The sequence below is a fragment of the Perca fluviatilis genome, chromosome 21 (genome assembly GCF_010015445.1).
Source record: "Perca fluviatilis chromosome 21, GENO_Pfluv_1.0, whole genome shotgun sequence".
NCBI classification, from domain to species: domain Eukaryota; kingdom Metazoa; phylum Chordata; class Actinopteri; order Perciformes; family Percidae; genus Perca; species Perca fluviatilis.
The window spans coordinates 186,031-207,613 of record NC_053132.1 but is presented as its reverse complement, the minus strand read 5'-3'; the positions used below and the strand labels follow the sequence as shown (position 1 = coordinate 207,613).

Sequence of the window (21,583 nt, the reverse complement as noted above, 5' to 3'; positions counted from 1 at the left end):
AAAGAGAAGATCTGTGAAACAATTTAAAAACATTGACTGAGTTGATATGCAGTTGTGTGGCAGCTGAGAAATCCAACTGTATGTGAGATGAGCTCTTATGAGGTCCTACTCTGCTGACTACTCTGCTGCCTGGGCTCCTTCCTCTTCAGCTCTTCTAACACTGAGGTTATAATAATCCAGCTCGACGTTCTCCTGCGGGTCCAATTTCTTCCCCCTGGTGGCCTGGAGAGACATGGCAGCACACAGATATGAGTTACTGCATCACTCATTTTCTTAAGTTCAACAACACAAGCTGAGAGCTTTGTTTCAGCCAATTTCCTAATTAACACATTCTCACACCGAACTCGTCAAATACTGACGCTCGGTCGGGACCCCTTGCCAGGTAGGGTTAGGGAAAGATAGCGGTTGTGGTTAAAAAATGTATGTGTAAGTAACACAAACAAATAGATATTGTTGTAGCAAAGTACAGCAGATAATCTACTTTTTAAGGAGACTCAGGTCACTTCGAGCAAGCAGCGAAATCCTGTCTCTTTTCTTTGTGTTAACAATTCAAAGCATCCTGCAGAATGGAGCCTTCAGCTCATCTGAAGGCTAGGATTCGACAGCTCCTGGGAATCTGTTACAAATTGGTGGGCCACTAAGTGGAGAATGCGTTCACTGTAAGCCACGTACTGCACACCATCAGACTAGCTGACAACATCTCCCTGGACTCTTCCCATGTCTTGCATGGGGAGTACCAACCCCTGCCCTCCGAGAGGCGCTATAGGGTCCCAGACTGCATAAAGAACAAATATAAATACTCATTTGTTCCTCTGTCAATATCTTGGCTGAATCAACACAGGAAAGCAAAGAAGTGATAGTTCCCACTAGGTCTGGGCAATATATTGATATTATATCGATAACGTGATATGAGACTAGATATCGTCTTTGATTTTAGATATCGTAATATCGTGATATGACATAAGTGTCTTTTACTAGTTTTAAAAGCTGCATTACAGTAAAGTGATGTACTTTTCTGAACTTACCAGACTGTTCTAGCTGTTCTATTATTTGCCTTTTCCCCACTTAGACATTATGGCCACATTACTGATGATTATTTATCTAAAATCTAAGTGTGAAGATACTTTGTTAGAGCACCAATTTTCAACCCTAGAATATCGCCACAATATTGATATCGAGGTATTTGGTCAAGAATGTCGTGATATCTGATTTACTCCATATTGCCCAGCCCTAGTTACCCCCCAGTTTCATCTATATATTTATGGCTATTTAAGACCACTCTTGCAGGGCAGGGCCCCCCTCATATTAATTATGTATCTATGTTTTTTTTGGAACATAAAAACAAGGAATCTTCAGACAGCAGCCAAAATGCAGCAACTTCAGGTCAGGTACAGCAAAGGAAGGACTTGATTAATGTGTTTACTGTGTTAATGGACTGAGGATGGCAGGAGGATTCGGTATTCCGTTTCAGATTCGGTAGAATCTTAACCAGTGGATTCGGCATTCGGCCGAAGCCCAAAAATCTGAATTCGGTGCATCACTAGTTGTAAGTTAGAAGGGGTTAGTACATTACCTTCATGATGAAATAGATGACAATGGTGATCAAAAGCAGAGTCAGCGGCAGGACAACCATTCTTATGATAACAGCTGCTGGATCTGATGAAACACATTGCATTAGATTACATCAGCTCAACAGCTCCCATTAACCATAAACTTCAGTGACATTAAATCCCTCTAAAAATCACAAATGAGGTTAACTAAAGTTGACTTTCGTCATTTTCTTGAATGTCCTTGTTTGGTAGTGTTCCCAATCAACATCTTCACATTGAACCACAACAGGATCAATCCTATTTCTCCACCCTTCAGGGTGCCATTGTCCTGGATAACTTTACAGTTCACACCAGAAGAAAGGAGGACACTGGAAGATCAATGTCATATATGATGTCACTGATGGACTTATGTGAATAAGTGAGCTCCACAATGGAGGAAGAATAACCTGATGTTGATATAGACTAGACTTACGTAAACAGGTGATCTCCAGGACGGAGGAAGACGAAGACGATGGTGTTATACACTCCCTCAGAGCAGATCCAGACTGAACACAGTCTGAGTTGATGTTCCATGTAGATCTGTTGGAGGAGTCCTCTATCCTTCCTGCTGAAAGAGGAGAGCTACAGCTCAGCTTTCTACAGTAAACAGATGCTGATTCCTTTGGGGTCTGGTCAGAGCCCTCTACTGGTCTCCAGTCTCCCTGTTTCACCTCCAGTGTTCCAGTACAGCGACTCCATCCTCCCACCAACCTGACAGGATCTAACAGAAACAAGAGAGTCATCAGCAAAAGGATAAATGGAGTTTCATTAGAACACAAATGAACCAAATTAAAGCTGCAGCTCCTCTTCTACCTGAGCAGGTGAGTCCAACAGCTTTTCCAGATGAGCAGTTGTTTCTATCTGAGACTGAGCTTCTACAGTTTCAGGAGAGCAGACTCGTTGCCTCCACACTGGAACTCTTTGGTCCTCATTGGAGCCTCCACTTCTCCATAGAGAGCCCCCTGGAGGACTGAAGGAGTCCCACAGCCAAGCTCTCTACAGACCACCTCTGCATCCTGCTGATCAAAGTCATCTTCACACACTGAGGACCAGCGCTGGTTAGACTGGTTAGTCTTCACCTCCAGTCTGCCTGAGCACAGACTGGTCCCATTTACCAGCCTGACAGAGTCTGGAGAGACAGAGAGAGAAAGAGAGAGAGAGAGAGAGAGAGAGAGAGAGAAAATTTAAACTTAATTTGTGACAGTAGACTACTTATACATCACATTAGATACCAGACAGATTTACATGAATTATTTAAAAGCTTATCAATCAGGAAGTCTGATACAGCAGCAGCTTTAACATTAGTACAGTCTGCAAGTTCTGATGATCAACAACATTGATTTAGATACAAATATATCCACATCTGTCAGGTTGCTGAGCAGACCTCAGATTCTCTGCATTTCCTACCAAATAAGGAGACTAACTAAGAACATGTCAGAGTCAATTTATACGAAATAACTGTAGGGTTCACTGTCATAGATGATGTCCTTGATGGTCTTACCTAAGCAGGTGATCTCCATAATGGAGGAGGAGGAACCTGATGTTGCACACTCTCTCAGGGCAGATGCAGACTGAATACAGTTAGGACTGATCTTCCATGCAGATTTAGATAAGGACTCATTTCTTATTCCTGTTGAAACAGCAGAGCCACAGTCCAGCGCTCCACAGACTACCGCTGCTTCCTTCAGGGTCCAATCAGAGGCATCCACTGGTCTCCAGTCTCCTCGTTTCACCTCCAGTGTTCCAGTACAGTGGCTCGATCCTCCAACCAACCTGACAGGCTCTGAACAGAATCAAGTGAGTCGTCAGCAAATGATAAAGCGAGTTTCATTAGAACAGAAATGAACTAAATTAAAGCTGTAGCTGTCCTTCTACCTGAGCATGTGAGTCCAACAGATTTTCCAAGTGAGCAGGATATTTTATTATTTGCTGCATATTGTAGAATATTAGCAGTTAAAGTTGTATTTTGTGCTCATAAAAGAGCTGTGTATAGTCATTAAGGAACTGGTTCAAGAAAATGTCTCTGACACACACAGGAGGAGGTTAAGCTTAAGCCTTTAACTATAGTTTAAGCTTTGTATGGCATAAGAATGCATTGTGTAGCAGAAAGATAAGCAGAAAAACAGGAAAGACAGTTAAAGTTAAGAGAATAGAAGAGGAAGTTGCACCACACAGAGGCCCCAACCTTGACGTGTGTGTTTGTGAAGATAACAGTTTCTGCCTAGAAACAAGGATCCACCCCTGTGAGGGGAGAATAAAAGCTTAAGGGAGACAATAGTTCGGAGCTCATTCGAACCAAGATCCTAGTGGACCGAGCTTCAACTTTATGTCTTTCGGTAGGGGAAATTAGTCTCTGTTTTGTGAACCCACAATTGTGTTGTAACTTTTATGCTGGACTCAGTAAACTTTGCGTAACTTAACTCCTCGTCTCAGATTGATCCTTGTGTTCTGGTAAACTTAAGTCAGATGAAATAAGGCACAGGAATGAATAAATTGGAGTCAGATTCGACAGGCCTTAGGGCCTTATTTCGGACAAATTCCCTTTAATATCAGGTGCCATTTCATTAGCAAGTATATTCACCTTGTAGCTCGGGGGAATTGCCAAACAGTAGCAAGAGCCTCAGTCCCACAGATAGAAGATGCCTATAATAAAGGTTATCCTACTCGTGGCAAGTTGCCCTCCAGGGGAATGGCCAAATGGCAGTTTGTCCTGCCGACACGAACATAGTACATTCCTGCATCAATTCAATTCAATTCAATTTTCAATTCAATTTTATTTATAGTATCAAATCATAACAAAAGTTATCTCGAGACACTTTCCAAAACCCCAACAATTACAGTAATTCCATCAAGAGCAAGCATTAGCAGTGGCTATCGCGACAGTGGCAAGGAAAAACTCCCTTTTAGGAAGAAACCTCGGCAGACCCAGACTCTTGGTAGGCGGTGTCTGACGGGCCGGTTGGGGTGTGGATGAACAGTGGCGATAATAGTCACATTAAAGGTCACAGTTGACGTCGAAGGTTATTGTGGAAGTTCATGTCATAGCAGGGCACATCGTGCTCATACTGAGTAGTGCAGTCCCCTATACCGGATCCAGACTACTCTGTGCATAGGAACATCACAGCAGGGCGCGTTGCGGGATGTAGCGTGCGCGCTGCAGAGCATGGGTGGATGCGGGCGGATGCAGCGGATGCGCAGGATGCGGACGGGATTTGCAGAGAATCACAGAGCATAGCTCTGCGAAGAAGAAACATAAGGACTCCGGGGAGTAAACTCCCCAGAGCTAGATTATTAACAAGCAATTCTGGGACAGGATGCCCACAAGTAACAAGTAGAGAAGAGAGAGCAGCTCAGTGTGTCATAGGAAGGAAACAGCAACCCTGCAGTCTAGAATTGTAATAGCATAACTAACTACGAGGAGAAGCAGGTGGGCCGGGTTAGGTGGACGCTGCAACTCCTCACCCCTAACTATAAGCTTTGTTAAAGAGGAGGGTTTTCAGTTTACTCTTGAATGTGGCGGCGGTGTCTCGCCCTCCGAACCCAGACTGGAAGCTGGTTCCAAGAAGGCGGAGCCTGATAGCTGAAGGCCCTGGCCCCGGTCTACTTCCAGAGACTCTAGGAACCACGAGTAGCCCCGCATTTTCGGAGCGCAGTGCCCTAGTGGGACAATAAGGTACTAAGAGCTCTTCTAGGTATGATGGTGCTTGACCATTTAGAGCTTTGTAGGTCAGGAGGAGGATTTTAAAATTCGATCCTAGACTTCACAGGAAGCCAATGCAGAGAAGCTAATACAGGAGAAATATGATCTCTTCTCTTAGTTCTCGTCAGAACACGTGCTGCAGCATTCTGGATCAGCTGGAGAGCCTTAAGGGACTTATTTGGACAACCTGATAATAAGGAATTGCAGTAATCTAGTCTAGAAGTAACGAATGCATGGACTAGTTTTTCAGCATCATTCTGAGACAGGATATTCCTGATTTTGGCAATGTTACGAAGATGGAAAAAGGCTATTCTTGAGGTTTGTTTTAAATGGGCGTGAAGGATATATCCTGATCAAAAATAACTCCCAAATTTCTGACCGCAGTGCTGGGGCCAGGGCAATACCATCCAGAGTAGCTATATCTTTCGAAAACGAAGTTCGCGAGCGTTGGTCCTATCACAATAACTTCCGTTTTGTCTGAGTTTAACATCAGGAAGTTGTGGGTCATCCAGGATTTTATATCCTCAACACACGTTTGAAGTCTTGCTAACTGACCACTTTCATCTGGCTTAATTGACAGATATAATTGGGTATCGTCTGCGTAGCAGTGATAATTAATTGAGTGTTTCCTAATAATATGTCCTAGCGGAAGCATATATAAGGAAAATAGAATTGGTCCAAGCACTGAGCCTTGGAGGGTTTATCGTTAATGTTAACAAATTGGGATCGCTCAGAGAAATAAGACTTAAACCATCAGACTCTATCTAATGTCATTTGGTTGGGATATTATGGTCACTCTCTAATGTGCTGAGCCTGGTGTCAGATCAGAGCCTAGATTCCAAATATCAACGCAGTACATATTCTACATTCAGACAATGTGAGGTGACACACTGTATTAAGGGAGTCTGATACAGAAGCAGCTTCAACATTAGTACAGTGTCCAAGTTCTTAACAATGATTTAGATACAAATATATCCACATCTGTGATGTTGCTGAGCATACCTCGGAGTCTCAGCATTTCCTACCAAATAAGAAGACTAACTGAGAACATGTCCGATTAATTTATACTGAGAAACTGGAAAGATCAGATGTCAATGATGGGCTTACCTAAGCAGGTGATCTTCATGATTGAGGAAGAGGAACCTGATGTTACACACTCTCTCAGGGTATACCCAGAGTTAATACAGTTAGGACTGATCTTCCATGCAGATTTGGATAAGGAATCATTTCTTATTCCTGCTGAAACAGGAGAGCCACAGTCCAGCTCTTTACAGACTACCGCTGCTTCCTTCAGGGTCCAATCGGAGACATCCACTGGTCTCCAGTCTCCTCGTTTCACCTCCAGTGTTCCAGTACAGCGACTGGATCCTCCCACCAACCTGACAGGTTCTGAACAGAAACAGAAGAGAGTCATCAGCTAAATGATAAAGCGAGTGTCATTTTCAAAGGAACAAGAGAGTCATCAGCAAAAGAATAAATTGAGTTTCAATACAACAGAAATGGTCCAAATCAAAGCTGCAGCTCGTCTTCTACCTGAGCAGTTGAGTCCAACAGCTTTTCCAGGTGAGCAGGTGTTTCTATCTGAGCCTGAGCTTCTACAGTCCAGGAGAGCAGACTCGTTGCCTCCACACTGGAACTCTTTGGTCCTCATTGGAGCTTCCACTTCTCCATAGAGCACCCCCTGAAGGACTGAAGGAGCCCCACAGCCAAGCTCCCTACAGACCACCTCTGCATCCATCTGGTCAAAGTCATCTTTACACACTGAGGACCAGTGCTGGGTAGACTGGTTAGTCTTCACCTCCAGTCTGCCTGAGCACAGACTGCTCCCATTCACCAGCCTGACAGAGTCTGGAGAGAGACAGAGAGACAGCACATTCATACCCTGACACAAACCTTTAACCATCATTATGGAAATCATAAATCATAATAAATCATTATGGTGCGATGGAACAATGATGGACTGTTCCCCTACCTAAGTTATTTATGCTGTTACATAGGTTAATGGTGAAATTCTTCAAAATGTCCCAGAGGTTTGAGGAGTCACTGACATAGAACATGTGAGTTTCTTCTGTATAGGAGACAATGGATCCCAGCTGCCCTGTGTTGGCGTCATCCACACCTGTGAGAAAAATGTCCTGTTAAAGGGGGAAACCACCTAAATTCCAATATGTTATTTTCATTGCCTAGGAAAGTTCAATCAACATGTATGAACATGAGTTACTCTCTTTCAAAGCCAAAAATTAAGTCTCAAAGTCATCAAATATAAAGTCTGGAGCTGCTCAAAATACAAGAGAGATATTAAATCTTGTTTTCTTAATTCTATTGTAGGAAATGTTCCCATATGCTCAGAACATTCCCCTGGGGGCTCTCAGTATCATCTATAACATCTTTCCGAATGCATTAACAATGGAGCACTTCCACATTTTGAACTAATGGCATCACAGATTTGAGATTTAGCACTTTTGGAATTTGGGAGGGAGCTGTTCACGTGAACTAATCATTTTGGATTGTCTTAAACCATAGGAATACCATGTATGCATTTTGAAAATGGCTGTAGTTTGTCTTTAGAAAAAGGTACAATTTGTAAAATTGTTACATGTGCCGTGGGTGTGTGTGTGTGTCTTGTTTTCTCCCTCGGTCTCTCTCTCTGTTGCACACCTGAGTGTAATCAGAGCTCAGGTAGAGTGGGGGAGGTGATAAGAAGGTAGAGTGTGGAGGGACATTGGCACATGGCTAGCACACCAGTGAGGAGTTTTCTCATGTTTTTCTACCTCCACAAACAGGTTTGTTTTTTCCAACCTACATGCACTTTTAGGTTCTGGAGTTTTGTTATTTTATTGTGTTAGTTTGGGCTGGAGGTTACCGGTAGTTCAGTTATTCGTCTTTCTTGTTTGTTCTAGGATTAGTTTACCATTTTTAGGTAGTTTAGGGGGAGACGCGGAGAGAGACGGCCCACTGCAAGGTTGGTCCAGCGTCTTCCCATCTTTTGTTCTTTTTGGCTGGGGTCTCCAGTCCCTTTTCGTTTTTTCCTTGTTTGTTACTTTAGGGAATATTCTTTATTTAATAAAGCTTGTTGGTTAATTGTTAACATGGTGTTTTTATATGTTTCATCGTCCTTGGTTTGTTCCTTTTAAATGGAGGCCGTAACATATTTGGGGGCTTGTCCGGGATCTCCTGTTAACAAGATAGGCAAAACAAAAGGGACTGGAGACCCTGGCCAAAAAGAACAAAAGATGGGAAGACGCTGGACCAACCTCGCAGTGGGCCGTCTCTCCCCACGTCTCCCCCTAAACTACCTAAAAATGGTAAACTAATCCTAGAACAAACAAAAAAGACAAATAACTGAACTACTGGTAACCTTGAGCACAAACTAACACAATAAACTAAAAGAACATAACTCCACAACCTAAATGTGCATGGAGGATGGGAAAAACAAATCGCTTGTGGAGAAAAGAAAGATGAGGCGAAAACTCCTCACTGGTGTGCTCTACTCCTGTCCCCCACTCCCTCCTACCTTCTTATCACCTTCCCCACTCTACCTGAGCTCTGATTACACTCAGGTGTGTAACAGGCAGAGGGAGGAGGGCAGAATGAGGAACATAGAGACGGAGGGAGAAAACAAGAGGCACATGTAACAAAGATATGGCCAGAAGTTTTGTTTAAATCATTCAAAGAAACCTACATGATGATGTCTTATGTGGTAACGTACTGTAGTTTCAGAGCATATTCCAACTTTACAAAACTTTTCTGAGGCTGTGCTGCTTTTGTGCTATTCAAACTGAAAGACAATCACCAATAGCGTAAATCTCAACACCAGCTCGCTTCAGTTTCTTTGAGGGGAGGAGTGTGTCTTCCTGGGACTCTCCATCAGTGATCAAGACAGCAATGTTTTTGGAGTATGCTCGCATTCCCACATTGGGTTTAAAGTTCTCATCAAGAATGTAGTCCAGAGCACGTCCTGTATAACCAAACAAAAAAATGCCTTATTACTTTGACTTTAGTTGCTTTTGTATTTTTAATTAATATTCTTATTATTTTATATACATTCTGTATGTATCTGTACTTATTTCCGCTGCAACACATGAATTTCTCCTCTCAGGTCAAAACATGATTATCATATCCAAGGTTAATTTTTAAGTAACAGATAAGTAACATTTTCAGTTTTCCTTGACTGATGGACCCATATACACAAAGTAAATGTATTTGACTCTCATTACGGGGCTAGTGTCACAATGACTTTCTTGCCGATCGTTCCTGCCTGCAACACGAAACTTCCCAGAGGCCTATACTACAAATCAAGATCAACATGCCCTGGATTTACTTCAGTTACCCAGCTTCACCTAACCTAACTGCGGTCCTGCATATGCTGTGTCACGATGGTGGTTTCCCAATCCAGCGGCGCGCGTGTTCACATGAAAGTGTCGGTGTTTGCACAGCACGACCAATCACAAACATCTACCAGAGCCGCACATTTTACATAAAAAGAGCAAACTATAATTCTACATAAATATGAAGAACACAGACATGGTTTTACAGGTAAAACGCTATACAGTTGCTGCTTCCTAAAATAGGAAGGGAAGCTGGCAAAAAAATAGCCGACTCTGTAAATGCGTAAATCACAGAAAATGTATATCTTTCATAAAAATACCCATCAGGGAATGTTAAGGTGGGTGTCAGTCTCTAAATGTTTGAACTTTTCTGAGCACACCTCTCTCTCCTCGCACCGAGCTCCACCTGATATTCTAAGAATGGTGACGCTGTTATCAATCAAGTATTGATTGGTCAGTAGGCAGTGCTTTAACACCGGTTGATCTCTAATCTCCTACCTAACCTGCTCCCGATCAGGTTAGGTGTTCAGCGTAAGTTACCACGGCGATTGATCCCGGAAACAACTGATCCACCGTCGTGATACAGAAAACCCTGGGCTGAACCTGAAGCTACCTCGTTAACGCCAAATCATGTTTCGTAGTCCAGGCCTCAGGTGTGTAGTTGTGATCAAAATAAAGTCTGAGTTTGAAAATGGGTCCGAGCAAGGCCGCCGGATGTAGGGGGTATAAAGTAGTGAAGGGGCCCCCCACTTAAAAAGGTGATAGAATGGTTATATACGGTATTTCACACTCACGGTCTCCTAATAGGGTATGTAACATTGGTTGGGCTGAAAATGTCTCTTTTGCTGTTTTTTTGGCCCCTAATGCTACCCTGTTAAATGGGACTGGACTGAAACGAGAGCTTTTCTGCTTTATACGGTCTGCTCGTGAATATTTAGATGAGCTGCACGCTGATTGGTTGAGCTTAGCAAGCACACACACACACACCTATGCTTTCGACACTGTTCCCTGAGGCTCCATGTTGGAAAAAAAAGTTAACGTACTGCGAACCGCCGCCGGCAGGCAGCTCCTGCGCACCACCCATTGCGAGTCCACTGTGCCACTGATTTAAATCCACATGTCCCGCTCAATTGTCCGATATCTACTCCTTTTCTCTGGGCTAGTATTCCGTATCTCCTGACAGAGCTCCAGCCAGCGTGCAGCGGGGTCTGACAGTCCAGGCTAAATTTGCAATTAGCCATACATTTTTGTAAAACGGCCCATATTTGAGCTTTATATATTTGATTTCTCACATAAAAAAGTCTCAGAAGTGAATTTAGTAATGTAACAGCAGATGAACAATGTATAAAATTTCTGAGATTTGCGCGACAGATTTAGAAGAATAACTGACCTCAGATCAGTTAGTGGCCTATGTAAATTTTGGGGCGTTACAAAGATAGAAGGTAGAGCCAAATGAGAAGGATTTGAGAAGTTGACGTCAACTTTTAGCTTTGTTCAGATTCGCCCGTTTTCAGAGGCAGTTTCAAATTGTGAGATTTGCAGAGGAAAGAGTTGTCAATGGGATTTAGATGTTCTATGTATGTCGTATTTAACCATCAAACTGTCGTTATTCAACTATGACAAGGTAAAATCGGTTTTGCATTCTATCACCCCTTTAACGCCCTAACCCAATTTGATGTCACCGCTGGTGTGATCCCATTGCAAGATGTGGTACCAAGACCCTTCAAGGATGTCTTCGTACATAGCGTTAAATCACCTGTGTTGGTGTCTCCTGCACTATGTACCAGATTGGCTATGGCCTTCAGCAGGGAACTTTTGGTCTTGTGGGTGTTCAGGTGCCACTCGGTCCTTGGGTCAGTACTGTACTGAACCAGACCTGCAGAAAGTACACAGCAATGTGTTAAACTTTGACCCATCCCTTCTTTTAAATTGATAATGAAAGCAATAGTATTTAATGAATGAAACATGAATAATAGTAATTTTGCTGCTTTACTTTTACTTTAGCTTGGGTTAAAATATTTTGCTTGGGTTGAAATTAAGGGTGTGAATCTTCACTGGTCTCATGATTCAATTACGATTATCCTGTCAACGATACGATATCCCGGTGCATTCCGATGCATCACCTCCTCAATGTTATTCAATATTGCTACAAATGGTTTTCATCAACTAATTCAAGCAGTCAGATATACATGAACTTGTATCTGCTCCTAAAAAATACACTTCCTGAATAAAGCAGAGCCTGAACAGAATAAACAATAGACAAAAGGCAATCTTTTGCTTCTGCTAAAATCTTTTGCTAGGTTTGAAATATTTTACTTTGGTTAAAATTTTTAAAACCCCTACCTGCTCTTTTAAGGTAACTGCTAATACACTGCACATATTTATATTTAATTTATATTACTCTAAACCACCTTCTGTAAATCAACTGTATACTACTGTCTACACTGCACTATATTTCTTGTCCTGTCTATCCTTTGTATATCACATTGCACTTTTCTGCTTTTTTTGCACTTCTGGTTGAATGCAAACTGTATTTAGTTGTCTTTGTATTTGTGCTCTGCACAGTGACAATAAAGTTGAATCTAATCTAAACCTGTATTATAATACTGTAATATTTCACATTATGGGGTAAAGATTTGAGATACTTATTACACTAATAATAATAATATCCTATCGTAAAATCGTATTCAAATAAAGAAATAATCTACTTCTGTAAAATTAACAAAGAATGTTTAAGGAAAGGTAGTGTGGTATAATCTAAACTTTTAAAAAGATCAAAATAAGAACAGAAAGAAGTAGGTGTTCGTCATTTGCTATGAATATGTAATATGTAGTAATGTGTGTATGTATATACAGTATCTCACAAAAGTGAGTACACCCCTCACATTTTAGTAAATATTTCATTATATCTTTTAAATGGGACAACACTGAAGAAATGACACTTTGCTACAATGTAAAGTATTAAGTTTACAGCTTGTATAACAGTGTAAATGTGCTGTCCCCTCAAAATAACTCAACACACAGCCATTAATGTCTAAACCGCTGGCAACTAAAGTCAGTACACCTCTATGTTAGATTACCATAGAGGCAGGCAGATTTCTATTTTTAAAGGCCAGTTATTTCATGGATCCAGGATACTATGCATCCTGATAAAGTTCCCTTGTCCTTTGGAATTAAAATAGCCCCACATTATCAGATGCCCTTCACCATACCTAGAGGTTGGCATGTGGTACTTTCCATAAAATCATCTCTGGATCCATGAATATATTTTATAAATAACATTAGCTCAACTGTAGCTAACGTTAATTAGTTTCTATAGCAACCACACAAGGCTGCATCTGGTCACTAACGTTAGTTTAATAATGTAGTTGCTACATTGTATCTCGCTTGCGAAACTATGTATCGACTGACCCTCCGATTGATTTCCGACACATTTTAGAAACTTTTTTAATCAAGGTTTATTTTTACAATGGACCTCATGTTTGAAATTTCTGTGATAGAAAAAAAATACAAGCGGCGTATTGATCTACTATTTGATGACGCTTTGCTCAGTCAGCAGGCAACCTGCCGGGTTAATGCCCTCCTCCCAGCCAATCAGAATCAAGCATTCTTAAACAAAGTAGAATAAAGATGAATATTAGCTTTTTGCTAACTCTGGCACATTAACATTTTGAATGTAAATAAAAAATGTCAATTAATGTGCATTGTCCCTTTAAAATAAACAAACAAATAAGTGAGGGGTTGCAAAAATAATAAGCTTCGGCTTCATCCCGCTCCTTTTTGGGCATTCGGATTCATCATATTGTTTGTAATACTTTATATATCTTGTTTTTTTGTTTTTGTATATTTTATTTAATTGTTATTTTTTTGTTTAAATTAAAATAAAGAGTAGTATAAATAGTAATACAAATTTTACCAATCTGGACTCTGTCTGGGCCGATGTCGAAGTTGCTGACAATATCAGCGATTAAGTTCTTGATGGTTTTAAAGGTGGAAGGTGAGATGCTTGTGGAGTCGTCCACCAACAGCACGATGTCGGCCTTGGCTGTGGTTTTACACTGAGCACCTGAATAAGCAGTATATAATACAATATATAATATTATAATATAATACAATAAACAAAATCCAAATGTAGAAGTAAGACTTACAGTTCTGTGAGGTTGTATTCAGGCACAGTGGTGTTAACATGCTAACATGATCATAATACCAATACTGACATGCTAATGTGTAACAGACATAGAGGCCCCAACCTTGGCATGTGTGTCTGTGTAAGATAACAGTTTCTGCCTAAGAAACTAGAAGACACACATGTACATGTATACGAAGGGGCCCGGAATGCCATTCTGGATCATTCCAGTCCACTTTAGCCCTGCCTGAAGGTTAAACCTGCTCCATCGCCTCCATCGTCAAGTTTGACCTCTGACTTAGCGTTTGACACCCACTTTGGCATGACGGGAAGAGGATAGAGCTGAAGAGCTTTGTCCGAACCCGACGGGACACAACGGGTTTGGTCTTAATTTCTATCATTTTACACAGGCTCGGCCTTGCGCTCCAGGTTGCGGGGTAAATGAGCAGTCAGGTGATGAGTTTCGATTATTGTGAAAATTGATGCTGAGGAGGTGAAATGGAGGCTGGCCTCTGGCGATTACGTTTTGGTTGCACCGGCAAAAAAAGCAAAGTGTGGAAAACTTTTAGGCCTATTTAGAGTGCTGAGATGTTATGATGTTACAGAGAACGTATTTTATTTCTTTGTTCCAACTTCCCTATAGCCTATGTTAGTCATGAATAAAAATGTATAAATCACTCATTCTTGACAAAAGGCAAAAGAGCTGTGTGCGTGCACACATTTGAATAATGTCGGGCTGTAAACAGGTTTGGGTTTTTAAAAAGCTGTCAATCAAAATGTACTTGTCAGGTTTGGGCCCAATTCTGAATTCTGTTGGGCTCGGGCCTTGTCGGGTCTAACTTTTAAGGCCAGATTACAGCTCCAAAAGAGGAGCCCTGCCTAATTTGCATGGCCCTATGTACCTTGCATAGTGTGCGTCTACTGTAGGGCCGGTGGTAACATTTACAATTTCCACTTCACTACTTAGGAGTAAACTCATTTGAATGTCTTTCATTCTGCAGGTATTCAGTCAAAACCAAGGTATTGGACAATATGACGTATCATTGTTCAATGATGATGGATTCTTTGTCTACCTGAGCTAGGGTCAGGGCTAGGAGTGCTGCTACAGAAAACATCCAGGAGGAATGACGAGTTCCGGACAGGGTATACGTGACTTTCTTTGGGATCGGAGACAATGGACATCAGCTCCATCTTGTTGGCATCCTCCACAGCTAAGAGAAAAACAGTGTTAAAGTGGGAAACCACCTGAATCCCAATATGAAAAGGTAATAGTTCCATTTATTTCATTATTAAAATAAACTTGACTCTAAACCTGCTGATTTGCTTTTAATGACATTAACTGATATTAACGACAAACAGTAATTTGATTATCTTTAAGGAACGAGCTAGCTGACACTCCTGTTCAATTCATATTGATGTGAGTCATTTCTTTTGCAGTAATGTATTGTAGTTTCAGAGCTTATCCTCACTTTACAAACTTTTCTGAGGCTGCTTTCTCGCTATTCAAACTGAAAATCAATCACCAATAGCGTAGATCTCAATGTCGGCGTCCTTCAGTTTCTGTGAGGGGAGGATTATGTCGTCCTGGGACTCTCCATCAGTGATCAGGACAGCAATCTTTTTGGAGTCTGCTCGCATTCCCACATTGAGTTTAAAGTTCTGTTGAAGGGTGAAGTTCAGAGCACGTCCTGTATAACAGTGATAAAGATGCATCAAAAGCCACAGAGAGAAGTTGAGGGAGTTATTTTGGGCGCACCTCATTCCAGAACTAAAAACCCACTTTCACTTTCTTATAGACTGTTAGGTCACTGACAGTTGGAGAACTTTCACAAGTGTTAGACAATATATAGTTCTTTATTAAAAAGTTAAACCTTAAACTAGGGATGCACTGAATCCAGATTTTTGTGGTTCGGCCGAATACCAAATCCACTGGTTAAGATTCTGCCGAATCCGGAACTGAATACCGAATCCTATCTATCACTTTCCCAATTGCTGCATGAATGGCTTTGCCTTGTGGGTGATTGTTCGGTGTAGGGCTAGCAAAGCTGTTAATGGTCGTCTGGTTAACACAAGTTTTTAGCTGTGACTGTCCTTCCTTTGCCATACCTAGAGTTGCTGCATTCTGGCTGCTGTCTGTAGATGTGTTCGTGCACAACTCGTATTCTTTCGGATGTTTCATACCAAATGTTGTAACCGCAGCCATGTTGTGTATTTTTTAGGGTCCTCGTCACCACGAGACAAATCGGCATCGCAAATTGAACATGTAGCTGGACTTGAATGGCCTTCTTTTGACTGAAAGTACTGACAAACAACACTTTTCCTGCTCATGAGTTCCTTTTTCACTTTGTCACAGCCTACTGCATTGAACGCTCCACCTACGTAAACACCTTCCCGTAATCAACGGCGCCGTCATTACGTTGACTAGCGTAGCGTAGGTGGAAAAAAAAAGGTTCGGCAGAAACTGAACCAAGTCAAAAAGCCCAATATTCGGCCGAATCTGAAGCCAAACCTGAAGCAAAATCCTGGATTCGGTGCATCATCCTACTACTATCCCATTTTCCGGGTTAAATCCACAAATAGCTTCTGGTCTCACAGTCCCTCACAGTGTGAATCTGGTGTGGATTGGACAACAAGCTGTTAGGTAAATCACCTGTGTTGGTGCTTCCTCCTTGCTGTTTCAGATTGGCTATGGCCTTCAGCAGAGAACTTTTGGTCTTGTGTTTCTTGAGGTGCCACTTGGTGCTTGGGTCATCACTGTACTGAACCAGACCTGCAGAAAATACACAGCAATGTGTCAAACATTGATCCATTCCTTCTTTATGTGTAATATATAGTGAAAGCTGTTAATTTAGACTTGTGCTGCGTGTGTGTATTATGTGTAATGTGTGTGTGTGTGTGTGTGTGTATATTTGTGTGTGTGTGTGTGTGTGTGTGTGTGTGTCTGTGTCTGTGTGTGTCTGTGTGTGTGACTGACTGAGCTGTGAGAGTGTAACGAAAGTTTCTGTTCCTGAAGCTAGAGGTCCATATGACATCAAACTTGTATTAAGAAAAACATGTTTTAGTTGCGATCTTATGGAGAAAAAATACACTACCCACAATCCTAAGCATAATAGCGACATCTCAAATTGGTCCAACTCACTGTTACCATGGAAACGTTTACCGTACCTCTAAGTCTCTGATAGTTTGGGTACATTTTCTTGTATCTTTTGCCCTTTTTGCCATTTTCAAATGTTTTTTTGGGCCTAATCAAATGTTTTATATTCATGATTCATCTCGTAGCTGGTTGTCATGGTTGCAGACTTAAAACCCTTTATATCAGCAATTTTTGAATCGTCAATGAAACAACTGAACGGGGAAAAACGTTTCTGGAAACAGAGCCATTAAAAAAGTGGGCGGTCACTGTTGAGCTCTATAACACAAACATAGTACGAGTAAGAGTGTTAGTATGAATAGTAGTAGTAATACAAATATTACCAATCTGGACTCTGTCTGGGCCGATGTCGAACTTGATGACCATTTCAGAGAGAAACTTCTGGATGGTTTCAAAGGTGGAAGGTGCTATGCTCCCAGAGTCGTCCAACAACAGCACAATGTCAAGCTTCACTGGGGTTTCACACTGAGCATCTGGAGGTAAACAGAGGATTGTGGGATACAAAAAGCAAAAGCTAAAATGTAGAAGTAAGACTAAGGGCCCTATTTTAACGATCTGAGGTCACGGCGTGAAGCGCCTGGTGCAGGTGTGTTTAGGGCATGTCCAAATCCACCTTTGCTAGTCGACAGAAAAAAGGGTCCGTGCGCCGGGCGCCTGGTTCTAAAGGGTTGTTCTTAGTGTCTTTATTAATCAGAGGTGTGTTTTTGGCGTAACATGCAATCAACCAATCAGAGATCATCTCCCATTCATCAACCAATCAGAGATCATCTCCCATTCCCTTTAAAAGCCAGGTGCGTTTGGACCTTGGAGCATTGCTGTTATGATGGAGGATTTACACCCTAATATTTTTATTAGTAATCTTCTGTATTTGTGTGTGTGTGTGTGTGTGTGTGTGTGTGTGTGTGTGTGTGTGTGTGTGTGTGTGTGTGTGTCTCTGTAACAAGCATAGTGTGCGCGCGCTGTGCACGAGCCTAGGAGCATCTTACTAATGCTCTGTTAAAATAACAATGAAATGCTGCGTTATTGACTTTAGACCAGGTTGTTGTTGGTCAATGGTGCCATCACTTCCCGCTGCCTCAAGATAGCAATACGCCCAGAATGCACCTGAACACACCTCCCTGTAAGACCAGCACGCCCAGAATGCACCTGAACACACCTCCCTGTAAGACCAGCACGCCCAGAATGCACCTGAACACACCTCCCTGTAAGAACAGCACACCCCAGAATGCACCTGAACACACCTCCCTGTAAGACCAGCACGCCCAGAATGCACCTGAACACACCTCCCTGTAAGACCAGCACGTCCAGAATGCACCTGAACACACCTCCCTGTAAGAACAGCACGCCCCAGAATGCACCTGAACACACCTCCCTGTAAGACCAGCACGCCCAGAATGCACCTGAACACACCTCCCTGTAAGACCAGCACGCCCCAGAATGCACCTGAACACACCTCCCTGTAAGAACAGCACGCCCCAGAATGCACCTGAACACACCTCCCTGTAAGACCAGCACCCCCAGAATGCACCTGAACACACCTCCCTGTAAGACCAGCACGCCCAGAATGCACCTGAACACACCTCCCTGTAAGACCAGCACGCCCAGAATGCACCTGAACACACCTCCCTGTAAGACCAGCACGTCCATGGGCCACAGATGGGCGCAGGTGCATTTGCTATTTAAACCATGTGGGCGCTGGATGGTCTTAAAATAGCAAAGACACTTGCGTCAGGCTTTGTGCCGCGCTGCGCCAGTTGCATGATAGGGCCCTTATTGTCAAAGTCAGACACTTTGTCGACACATCCATCCACTTCATTTATCTCTATGTTCTCTAATTACCGCCTGAGATGAGTTGTCCTTCAGCCCAGAGTCCTGGGGAGCAAATGGGAGAAGAAACATGAATATAAAGCAGCATTTTGATTGGAGCAGAGCTACGAAGTGGGCTAAATGTGAGATATCACAAGCACATTTATTAAAAAAGACTGATCAAAATAAAATGCAAAGGTCAAACCAAGAACTTTGGTTCACTATAACTTATATTTTTAAACCTCTGAACATTAAGCACATAGTGGAATAGGAAGAGAAGTAGCACTCTTAGTAATAAACTATTTGTGTATCTTTACATTTAATATCACAGTTAATGTGTACATTTAAATAAAATGCATATATCAGTTTATTGTTGTAAAAAGTGTTTGTTTTTTGTCTGTTCTTTAATAAGTTCAAACAGAGTTCACCTACAGACCAGTTCTTAAACAGTTATTGCAACACAGCAGCCAACTTCAAAACCCAGAAATCCTGTGTGATGAAATCACTAAACCACGGTGCTATCTGAGAGAGAGAGAGAGAGAGAGTGTGTGTGTGTGTGTGTGTGTGTGTGTGTGTGTGTGTGTGTGTGTGTGTGTGTGTGTGTGTGTGTGTGTGTGTGTGTGTGTGTGTGTGTGTGTGTGTGCGTGTGCGTATGTGCGTGTGTGTTTGTGTGTCTGTGTGTCTGTGTGTCTGTGTGTGTGTATATGTCTCTGCGCCCACTTGACAACCCAAAGGGTGCCATCACTCAATTGAGCTTCCCACGGAGTCTCATCGGTGCCTCAAGTACGAATAATTTAGGGATATTAACATCTAGTCCTACACAACAGACCTGATCATCTGGTGAACCAGTGACTGCTGTGAAAGGGCAGCTGACAACAAGGGAAAGTCTTTGTGACAGCATGGAAAGACAGCTGGCATGAGGGAATAGACCTCAACGGGGCTGCCATGGGCTAGCTACCCGTGGCGGCGGGATCCAGCACGAGAGGTGTATGGGTCCCACCCACAAATTGCTACGAAAAGTCATAAGAAGAAAATACCCCTTGAGCCAGCGAGAGCGGGGGCGGAAGATGGCTCGTCGGCAGACAACCCGGTAACGAACACAGGAATGGAACAGACTACGAGATTGATGATCAGCCTACCTGAGGCTCCGACAGCTACAGCAGGACGTAAGCTCCAGAACTGCATATGTGGCTGGACAAAGGTTACTTCTACCCTAGGCCTGAAAATACATCAGGGCAAGAAAGGATGCCTAAAGAAGGGGCAACAGGGAAGTCGCATCGACAGCTACTTTCTGAGAAGCAGGTCGAGTCAGTCGACAGAAGTTCAGCAGCAGGACACACACCACAGTCTGCAGGACATCGACACCCCTGCCCCAGAGGAGAAAGAACAAGGCACAGGGAAGCAACCCGAATCCAACCCATCACGTCAAACAGCAGAGAAGAAGATCCAGGGGCGAAGGCCCTTGGTCAGGTGGCCAAAGGCCTGCGACAAAACGCTGTGGAAGGAGGTCAACACTGATCTCTGCAACATACTGGAAGGGATCAGAGGCACAACCATGAAGAAGTTGGAAAGAATGGGCGATCTTATCTATGCCTATGGGGTGGAACAGTTCGGAGTGGTCGAAGGTAAAAAAGCTACTCCGTCAATCCCCACAAAATCGAGAAGGCAGATAGAAATAGATCGCCTAGTCAAGGAGAGGAGACAGCTGAAGAAGCAATGGAGGAAGGCCTCAGAGGAAGAGAAGGGTGGCATAAACCTGCTGCAGGAAGAGATTCAGAGCAGGCTTGTAACACTGAGGAGAGCTGAAAACCTTCTGAGGAAGCACAGAAGGAAGGAGCAAACAAGATCACGCTTTTATAAAGATCCCTTCAAATTTGTGAAGAGTCTCTTCGCAAAGGAGAAGAGTGGAAGTCTCTTGGTATCTAAGGCTGACCTGGAAGAACATCTAAAAAATTCCTGCACAGATGATAGACACCAGGAAGAAGTTACGCTCCCTCCTGACATGCCACCAGCCAATCCACCAGAGCACAAACTGGATATCAGTCTACCCAGATGGAGTGAGTTAGAACAAATCTTGCGTAGAGCAAGGGCCGCATCATCTCCAGGTCCTAACGGAGTTCCATACAGGCTCTACAAAAACGCACCTGATGTCCTGCGATTCCTCTGGAGATTGATGAGAGTCGTGTGGCAAAAGAAGGAAATACCAACGTCCTGGCGGAGAGCCGGAGGGATTCTTATCCCCAAGGAAAAGGGCTCATCAGTGATTGGGCAGTTCCGCCAGATCAGCCTTCTAAACGTCGAGGGAAAAATCTTCTTCAGTGTGGCTGGTTCTTTGGCACAATTGAATACTATTCTAAAAAAAAGAAACAACACTGATTGACACGTCAATTCAGAAAGCAGGCATCTCAGGCTTTTCTGGTTGTGTAGAACACGCTAGTGTCATCTGGCATCAGATCCAGGTCGCCAAAAAGGAGGGAACAGATCTTCACGTGGTATTCCTGGATCTCGCGAACGCTTTTGGTTCAGTGCCTCACACCCTCCTGTGGACAGCCTTTGACTATTTCAGAGTTCCAGCAGCTCTCACAACCCTTGTTAAAGCCTATTTTGAGGATGTCCAACTCTGCGTGACAACAGCAGAGTACACGACAGCATGGCAACACCTGGAGGTGGGAATCATGGCCGGCTGTACCATCTCTCCGTTGGCCTTTACCATGGCCAAGGAGGTCATTATCGGGCCTCGCGATGGACGGTTGGCGGCGAAGCGAATAAGACCTGGGCTGAGGCTGCCACCGCTCAGAGCCTACATGGACGACCTCACAACTTTAACCACGACCAAGGTTTGCACTGTTCGGCTACTAAGAAAGCTACAGGAAAACATTGAAC

The 21,583-nt window shown here is 42.9% G+C and overlaps 1 protein-coding gene across 1 annotated transcript; it reads right to left on the bottom strand.

Annotated features, from left to right (window-relative positions):
* Positions 1-2,194: 2,194 nt before the first annotated feature.
* LOC120551559 (scavenger receptor cysteine-rich type 1 protein M130-like) lies at positions 2,195-19,442 on the bottom strand. The gene is made up of 14 exons (XM_039789051.1): positions 19,421-19,442; positions 17,218-17,367; positions 16,394-16,513; positions 15,267-15,431; positions 14,817-14,954; positions 13,534-13,683; positions 11,374-11,493; positions 9,083-9,247; positions 7,262-7,408; positions 6,823-7,137; positions 6,397-6,678; positions 3,091-3,372; positions 2,403-2,718; positions 2,195-2,310 (listed from the first exon to the last, which is right to left on the bottom strand). Exons 1-13 carry the CDS (start codon positions 19,440-19,442, stop codon positions 2,465-2,467), a joined length of 2,310 nt encoding a protein of 769 aa, XP_039644985.1. The 3' UTR covers positions 2,195-2,310; positions 2,403-2,464.
* Positions 19,443-21,583: the final 2,141 nt, after the last annotated feature.

What these genes read in the sequence shown, in the direction of transcription:
- LOC120551559 (XM_039789051.1), bottom strand. Translation starts at nt 19,442, where the DNA reads ATGGCACCCTTTGGGTTGTCAA. An exon ending in GGCACCCTTTGGGTTGTCAA is followed by an intron (nt 17,368 to 19,420) that starts GTGGGCGCAGAG and finishes GTTTACCTCCAG; the next exon opens with ATGCTCAGTGTGAAACCCCA. An exon ending in TAGCCCTGACCCTAGCTCAG is followed by an intron (nt 13,684 to 14,816) that starts GTAGACAAAGAA and finishes CTGCTTATTCAG; the next exon opens with GTGCTCAGTGTAAAACCACA.